This window comes from Pristis pectinata, chromosome 42 (assembly GCF_009764475.1).
Source record: "Pristis pectinata isolate sPriPec2 chromosome 42, sPriPec2.1.pri, whole genome shotgun sequence".
Lineage (NCBI taxonomy): Eukaryota > Metazoa > Chordata > Chondrichthyes > Rhinopristiformes > Pristidae > Pristis > Pristis pectinata.
In genome coordinates this window covers 834,426-845,351 of record NC_067445.1, presented here as the reverse complement: position 1 = coordinate 845,351, position 10,926 = coordinate 834,426, and the positions used below count along the sequence as shown (strand labels likewise).

Sequence of the window (10,926 nt, the reverse complement as noted above, 5' to 3'; positions counted from 1 at the left end):
TAATTGTGTACGTCTCTGTGGCAATTTAAGTGCTTTTCAATACGTTTACATGTATTTATGTCTGATCAACCAAAGCATATAATGCAAATCGATCTTTCATTCTTAACACCGCCGAACGTCAGAAATATTTAAGTGTGCTTACAAAGCGCACAGTCGATAAGATACCGCACCAACGTTACCTCCTTTCACATGCAATCAGGACTCTCCGGCGCTGAGACATGTGCGGTTTGCCAGTTGAGAACTGGTCACTGTTGAGTCCGCTGTGTCCTCGGGCAGTCCCAGCACAATTGTGCTGAAAGCAGGGTGAAGGCTAATTGAAGGATCAGGGAGAAAACATGGAGACGATTTCTGTCAGCTCTCGATTCAACACAAAATTATCACCAGCTTTTCCTATCTCTCACTGGAAATCGAGTTCTTCCTCTGCTGTCATCCCAAAAGAGGGGAAATCTAATGGTACCGTCTCCACGCAAGGCCGTGTCCTCTAACTGTCAGAGCAAAAACAATGAGCCAAACTATGTTGTGTAGCAGAATACAGCAAAGGCACCTTGTCCGTCCAAATTGAAACAAATGTTATGTCATATCACCACCCTTCCGAATTCCCGTCAATTGCTTACCAGTGTAGTCATTTCGAAGTACCTCTATTCTGAATGTTTATTGTGTGTTAATTATGCAAGTGCCATTTGGTGTTCCATCAACAAATATGACCTGGTTTCTTTGTGTCCTCGCTGATTGTTGACAAGCATAACCAGTGAAATCAAACATGATTTTATTTTTCTTTAAAACTGAGTAAATACAGATGTCTGTCAATTATTTATATCTGTTTCACAAAACAAGCATATGTTGTCCTCTAACCAGTGTCTGCAGCCGTTTTCCCACCAAGTGACTCTGTCCTTTTCAGCACGACCCACAGCTCCTTCCCCCGCAGGGAGTGCGAGTATAATTTGTGTCCCATTACTTTAACCATCTCGATCAAATGGTTCCTTGTTTCTCGTTCTCCACATTTAACATCCAATTAAACGATACTGGGGATGTCGACCGATACGGTTGTGCATTGCTTAAAATTTCTGACAGATTTTCGGTGAACTTGTTCGTTCCCACAATTGCTTCACTCATCACTCCTGTCCCGGGAACTTCTGCCTTTCACGCCCTGCACGATGCTCGCTCACCCGATTGACCTCTTCCGCCCTGCGGCTTCCCGCGTCCTGGATACCTCGACGGTACCTCGGTTCCACAAGGCGGAGCGGTGAGAGAATGACGGCTCTCTTTAACGGAGATGATGTGACTCCCTGTCCTCGAATATGCCAGCGAGGCGTTTGACATATTGTGACGTCATAAGGCTTTCCACATGGTCTCTGAATATCTCCAGAATCAGATATGATTGATTCAAGATGTTTTATAGATGTGTTATTGACTCGGTGAATGTCCCTTAAAGAGACAGTTAGTAGTGTGTGTGTATGTGTGTGTGTGTGTGTGTGTGTGGCGTGCTTACGTCAATCAAAGAAAAAGGACGTAATAACGTTGTTGGAGTCGAAGTCAGTCAGAGAGAGAGAGAAGGGAGAGAGACACCAGCCTGCTAGCTTCTCTATAGATGGATGAGAAACAATAACTGTGTCTGTCACTGAAATCCAAGTATGGAACTTGGAAGTAATCAGGTGGAGTTCACTTTGTTGCTGACCTGCAGAGAGAAACAGGTATTTGAGTGGACAGCCACGATTCCCATGCTTTTCAGCGTGAGGAAGTCACCACCGAGGTGTCGTTTTGGGTTCCATCGTGGAACGTCTGGATTTCTTTATTACTCTCTCTATGTTCTCTACATCTAGGTTTTATCTTCAGACAACGGTGGTTATTGAAGAAGCCTTTGCTCATGTTTCACCTTATGGCTTGCTGAACTGATTAAAAGAAATCATTCCACTTCAGGAGTTGTTCCTCGCAAGTCGCCAACCCCACTAAAACGATAGGGACTGCGCTGGATGCCTTACCCATTGTCTCCGCCCATCAGTTCACTGCATGACTGAACCACCCAAAGGCGCTCTGTTCTTAACTCACCCTCCAGCTGTCCTTCTTGTCGTTTGACTTCAGAACGTGAAACTAGCGAGAACCCAGCTGTACGTCGCTCGCGGTGTGTCAGTCTGATCGGCCATGCTCATCGCATTTCGTCAGCACAGACGGACTGGCCACTTGACGGCGGCTCCAGACAGTGAGCCAATCGGAACACCAATTTTACTGTGCAGATCAATTCATGCTTACGAATCTGGATCCGTTGGGAAGGAACAGGATATTATGTAATTTTTTTCAGTTAATTTAACGGCGATTGGGAGAGAGAGGGGGGGGAGAGAGGGGGGGAGAGAGAGGGGGGAGAGAGAGGGGGGAGAGAGAGGGGGGGAGAGAGAGGGGGGGGAGAGAGAGGGGGGTGAGGAAGTCACTACCGAGTAAACACTGAAGTGTCGTTTGGGTTCCATCGTGGAACATTTGGATTTCGTATGTACTCTCTCTCTGTTTTTCTACATCTACATCTTATCTTCAGACAACGGTGGTTGTTGAAGAAGCCCTTGCTCATGTTTCACCTTATGGCTTGCGGAACTGAACTTTAAGAACCATTCCGGAACTGGGAGTTTTGGACTTTGTCACACACACACACGAAGAGTTTAGTTTTGGGGTTAACGTTCGAGGTTTAACAATCTTGAATTCTAACATACTAACATTTTTTTTTACTTTTATTTTACGTATTATCATAAGTAGTGATTAATAAAATAGTTTTTAACACTGAATCATGCTCAGTGTGTTTCTTTTGTTGCTGGTTTGTGACAAAATTGGGGGCTCGTCCGGGATTTGAACCCGGGACCTCTCGCATCCCAAGCGAGAATCATACCCCTAGACTCCCCCCCTCTCTCTCCCCCCTCTCTCTCCCCCCTCTCTCTCCCCCCCCTCTCTCTCCCCCCCCTCTCTCTCCCCCCACTCTCTCTCCCCCCCCTCTCTCTCCCCCCCCCTCTCTCCCCCCCCTGTCCTCGATTGAATGAGCAGGTTTTAACTTCAAACTGTGGTCGTGGCCGAGATGTGTGCAATTTTAACGAAGAGCCTCAAATATGCCGTTGCCAAAGCAACCGACGGGATGTGAGAGCAGCGATCAACAGAACAGTGTTACTCATTGTGTAATAAAACGATATTCTTGATCATACGGATTGAATAAGAACCATAAATGTTCACTAGCGTGGGGATTCCTGGGACTGAACCCGGGACCTCACACATCCAATTCATGAGGTCTCCAATTTTGCGACATGCCAGACACAAGGCAGGAGTTTTATAAGTAGGTTATCTCGTGTGTGTCTGCCGCTGAGCATAAGACAGAGACACTGACACAGGGGAAACAGCTGGAGCAGATCATTCGTAAAATGAAGCCAGATCCGTCATGTAATTCTATTATGGCTGGTGGTCTAAGTTATGACCTCTGTTCCTGGTCTCACCCCACACCTTTGAGGCCATGTGTGTCTAGAAATCCACCTGCACATTTTTCGTTATATCCATTGTTTGGAGAAGAGACTGCAGGAGTGTGAGGAGGGCCGTGTGCAATCTCCGGATCACACGCATCATGAAACAGTTTATTTTATGCCAAGCGTAAGACAGTTATGCGTTGGTCAATTAAAAATCGTGTTTGTTCGTAGAAACATTTGTGGCAGGGGCCGTTGAAGGAAATATTTCCATCAAACCTTGCACTGCATATAAGTTTCAAATAATAGTAGAAAACGGGAAATGGTGGAAATTCGCATCTATAGTGAGAGTGAGAGCAAATATTCCATTGGTGTGACTTCGACTCAGATCGTTTCACTCTTCTTATGAATCAATAAATGTCCTGCAACAAATGAAAATACAGCATGAGGCCTGGCAAGCTGTAAAGTCCAACAATCCATTTGGGCTGATTTCAACAATGTTCCTTTATTTGACATGCACTTCAAGTGTCCGGGATCCAGATCTCTGGAATATACAAGGAGAGTTCCCAATGAGCGCACTGAAGCAGCGACCTACTGCCAACCGCACTGTGGGACTGGGTCCTGTGTAACAGCTGAACACATCATAATCGGTGAATTGACTAAAGAGCAAAAAAGAGTTTGCAGCTTTGTAACTATAGATTCGATTCAATGTAACCATAAATGTGCTGATTCGATTGCAAAACGAATGCATAGAAGGCTGTGTGCTGCTAGTATTGCAGTGAATAAAGTATATATAGTTTTAATTTTAAGAAAAACTGGAGGCCATTCCGACCTCTGGATAGGGCAATTACTCAGTTGGCATTAACTCGTACAATATAAGATGCCGGATGATCAGCGTCGCTGGACAGGATCGAACCATCCACGTTTCTGTTAACAGCCAAATGCTCTGACCGATTGCTTCATGGAGACACCCTTAATGGAGAGAGAATACGTTGGGCGTTCTCTGGTTGGGAGGCGGTGACCGGATATCGGGGCTGGGACCCGCTTTTCGCAACCTACATCAATGATTTGGATCACGGGGTCACTGCAATATAAAACAGAAAATAGTAGAAATACTCGGCAGGACTGGCATCATCTGTCGCGTCAGGTCACTTGTTGAAGGGCCTTAGGCCCGAAATGTTAACTCTGTTTCTCGCTCCACAGATACAGCCTGACGTGACGAGTGTTTCAGTATTTTCCGTTCTTTTTTCAGATTTCCAGGCTCTGTTGTTGTTTTACTTTGACGGACCATATGTCCAGGTTTACTGGGACCACAAGACTGTGAAGAGGATGTGAGAAGAATTCAGGGGGATAGGGACAGGCGAATGGAATGGGAAACGAAGTGGTGGATCAGCTACAATGTGGAAAATTGAGAGGTGATCTTGGGAAACAGGCTTTTATTTCGGAGTGAGAGTTTGAAATTTGTGGATGTCAAACATGCCGCATGCTCTTTTACGCTAAACATTTAAATTAACATGCGGGGTCAACAAACAAGAGGGGAATTGATTGCTCTGTTGGTCTTATTGAAAAAGCACTTAGGGATCAGAGCAGACCTGTCTCACTGGAGTTAAACAGATTCCCGGCGAGACGGAACTTTGAATACACAAGCTTATGATCAGGGGCGGCAGTACTCATGAATTGAAAGCATAGTCATTCTCATTAATGAAAAACATAAAAATATAGTAGTTATTTTAAGGTTTTGAGATCACGGCTCATCTGTTGGAATCTCAACTCCGTAAGCATCCTCCCATATCTTTCTAAGAAATAAATATTCCTGAAAATGTTACCATATTGTACAAATAACATTATAAATATTAACTACATAACAGTTATGAATAGATACTAAAGCATACCACAGGACATGTAAATTAAAAGCCTTATTTTTTGATAAAGGAAATTGCTTTTCCCTCCCAATACCAGTCTTTGATATGAATTGGTTGTCTGGTCTGGAAGTCAGCTGGAAGACTTTAAAGGGATATTGTTTATTGTGGTGAATCTCAAAACAAAAAAAAACATAAAATGTGAAAAGCAGAAAGTACAATGGATTCAAAATTCAGGAAGCAAATTGGACAGCTGAATTGAAATAATGAAGAAGAATGGACCTGGCCGTATTTGACAGGAATCCACCCAAATATTAGATCCATGATGACTCCATCAAATCCGCCATTTTAGTCACCGCCTGGTAGAGGGTCCTGAGTTTGGAGAGAACGTGCTGTCACTGGTCCAGGATCACAATCGACACGAACTTCACTGTAAGAAAGAGGAAAAGATTTGAATACACTATTTGATACGGAAGCAAAAACACAATTTGACTGGACCTGAGTGACTGTGTCAACTGTGTGTTTGTATCACACGGCGAAAACGGAACAATTGACTTGTAGAGGATTTTCAGGCAGTTAAATGATCTTTAAAATAAGAGTTCCATGAGTGAGTTGGTGAACTTGACACAAGAAGTGAGATGGGAATCTATACGAAAGGCCGAGATCCACTGCTGATGGAAGGCCGCTGCCTCAGTGAACTCATTGGGAGCTCAGCTTGTCAATTCTCAAGATCGAGATCCCGAATATTTCTCTTCCCGTTGAGTTAATGTGCATGTTAAATAAAATAACTTCGTTGGATTTAACCCAGAAGGGTTAGTGAACTTCCGCCCTTGGCCGGTCTAATGTATTTACCTTTGTTTTCGGGTATTGTTTCAAGTTGAGTGCAAAATGATCTGATGATAAATCTCAGCAATGAAATATTTGCTCTCAATCTCTCTCCATGGATGCGTATTTCCACCATTGTAATTTTCTCTTTTTATTTGAGACTGTTAATATTTCCTTCATCCGCCACTGCCTCAAAGTTTTCAAACTACACACACTCTATTCAGTAGCACAACGCTTAACAGGCATTACGCTGGGCATAAAATATACTGCTCAATGATGAGTGCGCAACCTAGGATATCAGCGACCCCTCTTCTCACACACGCAGTCTCTCCCCCTCCCCCCAAACATTGAGAAATGGACAGGTAGATGTGAGAGAGATGCCTGGGACAGAAGTCGGAACTGACGCGATTAACCATGATACAATAACATGACGGATATGGCTTCATTTTCCAGATGACCTGCTCCAGCTCCGAATTTCTGTGTGTTACCGTTTCTGGCAACGGAGAATAGAAGACTCTTCAATGAACCTTTCAACCACGACCACAATGTGAAAGTAGAACCGGCTCAACTAATCCAGGAAACAAGCACTTCTAAAGGGCAAGGGAAAACATCTCTCACATCCCTGCGGCTCTGGCGATGCAAAATACAAGCGTATTTTTTTTGTCATGTTCATTGACTCCATTAAAATTTCCAGCACAATTTTCTCTCCATAAATTGCAAACTATTATGTTTAAACATACGATCTAACAACATATGTCAAGTCGATATCACGATGGCAACAGGCGTTTATCATGTGAGTAGCACATTATTGACACATTAAACGTCACCACGCGCATAGGTTTTGAACAGAACTAGCTGCATATCTCAAAAGTTTTATATGGACGAAGTAGACGGTTTAACTTCACTATTCTAAATCGATTAAAATACCTTCCAGTATCCCACAACATACCGCAATCCCATTCTGATCAGCTTGCTCATCTTCGCCAGAAGTACAGGGAGTGCAGAAGAGTCACGCTTGGATTTAGTGCTTGAATTTAATTCCGGTTGCACACTGTATTTACTGACAGTTGACTCCGCCGCAGACGTTCATTTCGCCTTGAAATGTTTCCATTGCTGCAAGTGACGAAAGTGAGGGGAGCGAAAGTTGAGAGGAAGTCCAGTACAAGTTTAGCTTTTGTGGAATATCAGCGGAAAGGATGGACACCGTCCCCATCAACAAACAAACATGCAGTCAAATCTAGCGTAATTGAGGACATCAGAACTGTCAGCATAACCGACGTGCAATGAGCGAGCCTCAGATCACACCCCAAAGGTAAGTATCCTGGAGCCATTGTTACTACACTATTTCTGACCAGCTTCGCACGGCAACGTTGCTCTGAGAATGATATAAACATTACTCGACAACTATGACATTACGGTGGACATCGGATGCTGCATATCTGACATAACAAAAAAAAGAAACGATGCTGCGAAAACAGACACGAAGAAAGGACAATTTTCGAGTTAGACAGGATATTACTTTTTGCTAGTTATTTTTTCGTACAAAGAAGACACGCCATCCATAGAATCACTGTGTGGAAATCTGACAGGATCCTGTTCGCTTTTTTTCAGTTATTCTTTCATCAGCCACATTGGACATAAATCTCATGAATTATGCGTGAATAATCCTGCGGTGAACTTCCCCGTATTAAAAATAAACCATTGTACAATGGGATCTAGAAACAGCAGTCGCTTGCGCCTCAAGTAAAAACAAAGACTACACAATAACTATTTCAAAGATCAACTGATCGGGTTTCCATTTTATTTACAGAGTCTCCCGTTTATTGCAAACAGATATTTCACTCCATTCTTCAGCTCCTCCCTAAATTTCCTCTGCGTCAGTCCATAGAAACACGTGTTGGTGCAGGTACTGATAAACTGTAACATATACCCAAACTGCTGTAAGATATATACCGGCGTGTTGAAATATCTGTCTGTGTAGGAATAATTTTCCGCTTGCCAGTTCATAGTGTGCACAACATTTGGTGTCCACAGTAAAATGAAATTGGCTGATAGAGCGAACAACAAAATAATTGACTTTCTGCAGTTGTCCATCTCTGCATTCTTCTGATTCTCGCTGTTGTTCCGGAGTCCCTGGCGGACTTTATTTGCAGCTATAATATGTCTAACAGTTAAAGTATTAAACAGCAGAATTAAACATATTTGCAGTACCGGAGTTACGATGCCATCACATAACTGGTAGGCTCTCCACACGGGTGATGTTAAGTATTCAGCAGAGGAGACGCATCGCCATGGATCCACTGTAAAGTAAAATGGAATAGCCCGAGCACAGCTTCCTGCACACACTGTCACGATCACCAAAGTCGCTGTTGTCTCGGTGCAATATCGTTTCCGTAGCTTCTGACAGCAGATGGCGACGTAGCGATCGAGGGTGAAAACAACAGTCAACCAAACGGAACAGTCCGATATTGCGATCCGTAGAACAAGTATCACAGAACACACTGGAGTTACAAACAGGAAATTAGCAAACAAATAGATATAATTAATCTGCTCCACTATCACAGCCACGACAACCAACATCAGATCAGCTGCCGCCATGGCCTCCAGGTAACGAGTGATGCATTTGGAGAGCCCACATTTTCCGCGGGACAGAATAACAATCGCCGTGAAATTAACTGAAAGAAATGAGAAAATATGGCGTTACTTCCCACCAGACATAGATTGGTCAAATGACTTCATTTGCGAAGGACAAATAATATTGCGGATCGGGCCACTGCCTGGAGCCGCTCCCAGGGTACCAGCCCGCCTGCGCTAAGGAGATGGGGTGCGGATGGCCGATCAGAATGACACGCCTTCAGCGATGTAGAAATGATATATCGCCAGTTTCACGCTCTGAAGTAAACCGAAAGGAATGAAAGCTGGAGTCTGAGCTTTGTTTTTAAAGAAGAACAGAGCGCTCACGGGTGGTACTGTCAAGTAGTGACAGATGACCGGATACACTTGTTCCTGGCCTCAAAGCGGAGGGCATCCAGCGCAGTCCCTATTGCTTTAATGGGGTTGGCGACGGGCAAGAAACTGCACATGTGGTGGAGTATTTGTTTACTTACACATTACTTGACAAAAAACTTCCATTTATTACATCTAATCGAAGGTAATATTTAGAGACGATGCAGGATTTTTTTTTTCTGACAGCAGGAAATGTCAAACCATCTCAGTGATATCCGGGGACAGGGAATCACGTCATCCCCATGAAGTGAGCTACCGCTCTCTGGCTGCGCCACCGGAACGGAGAGAGAAACAAGCGGTCAAGGGCGCAGGGAGCCGCAATGCAGAGGAGATCAATCCTGTGAACGGTCATCGCGCAGGACGTGAAAAGCATGGGTTACCGAGACAAGCGTGATCAGCGAAACAATTATGGGAATGAACAATTTCACAGAACATCTGTAAGAAATTGAAAACTTTGCCAAATGACAAAAGTCCACACCATCAGTAATCATTTGGTTAGATGGTTAAATAGAATACGGGAAAATAAGCGACCCATGAACGGGATGATTAACGTAATCGGACACAGACCCATCTGCTTTTGGCGGAAATAGCTGAAGGTCCGCTGAAAAGGATCAAGAGTCAGCGGTGGGGAAACGGCTGCAAGCGCTGCTTGAGATGACAAAAACACTCTTAATAGGAGAAACACAGATACATAATGCATGGACAGAAGTTCCCTTTGTAAAAGAAAAGAAAAGCAAATCAACTCTCAATAAGGACACAAGAAAACAGGTCATTTTTGTTCATGTAACTCCAAGCGTCACTTTCCAAGTTAACGCATAAGAACCAATCAAAACAGATGTACTTCGGAGTGACCAGAACTTCGGTATGTAATTGACGGGAATTTGGAAGAACAGGGAAATGACATTGCCAGTTGTTTCTCTTAACCCCTACGGACAAGGTGCCTTTTGTGTATTATGCCAGAAAACAGAGCTTGTGTCATTGTTTTTTCCCCATGACACAGGAATGACACGGACTTGCTTAGAGACGGCAGAATTATGGTCCCCTCTGTTTGCGATGACAGCAGAGGAAAGACAGCATTACATTGACGGGGTGGGGGCGAAGCTGGCGAAAGTTTTGGGCTGAATCAAACGGTTCCAGGAATCGTCTCCCTGCATTCTCTCGGCTCCTTCAGCAACCTCAACGATGCTGTGAGTATAACCGTGCTGAGACTGTCAGAGGCCAGAGGAGACTCAGCACTAACCAGGACTCAACTGGCAAAACACACACGTTTCTGCGCCATACTAAAATATTTCTGGTATTCTGCAGTCTTAATAATAATAAACAATAATTGGAGTTATTTGCTTAGTTTAATCAGACATAGAAATATGTACATGGTTTGAAAACTTAACTCAAATTGTCATACAGAATAACACCATAGAACTAACAAAATTATATTTCACAACGAAATTACAGCAAAGTTTTGTTTGCAATTCCCACTTGAAATAATGCAATGGACTGAGCATTTGGACAGAATGAAATGGATAATCAAGGATGCGGCCAGCGTAATACAAAGACGGAGCCACATGAACACCTGTCAGTTCATTAGCTTACCAGGAATACCGACAGCTGCAAGTACAGGATAGTAAATTATGACGATGTTGTAAATTGCTGGATATCCCATTTTCTACCTGTTGCAGCGATCAATTATAGAAAACTTTCCAACTGCCCACATGCTCTGCTTCAAGGAGCTCTTATACACCAGGCGGAACGTCCTTTCAGCCAATTAGTGATCTCCTGGCTCAAAGTATCCACAAGCCACTGAACAAACACCC

The 10,926-nt window shown here is 43.7% G+C and overlaps 1 protein-coding gene across 1 annotated transcript in view; it reads right to left on the bottom strand.

Moving 5' to 3' along the window:
* Positions 1-5,679: 5,679 nt before the first annotated feature.
* Positions 5,680-10,926, bottom strand: part of LOC127566474 (probable G-protein coupled receptor 139) — a 5,915-nt gene continuing 668 nt past the window's right edge. The window contains exons 2-5 of the mRNA XM_052008905.1: positions 10,196-10,323; positions 9,108-9,184; positions 7,918-8,784; positions 5,680-5,714 (exon numbers count right to left, since the gene is read on the bottom strand). Of these exons, the coding sequence (XP_051864865.1) occupies positions 5,680-5,714; positions 7,918-8,784; positions 9,108-9,184; positions 10,196-10,323 (1,107 nt within the window). The remainder of the gene's footprint in view (positions 5,715-7,917; positions 8,785-9,107; positions 9,185-10,195; positions 10,324-10,926) is intronic.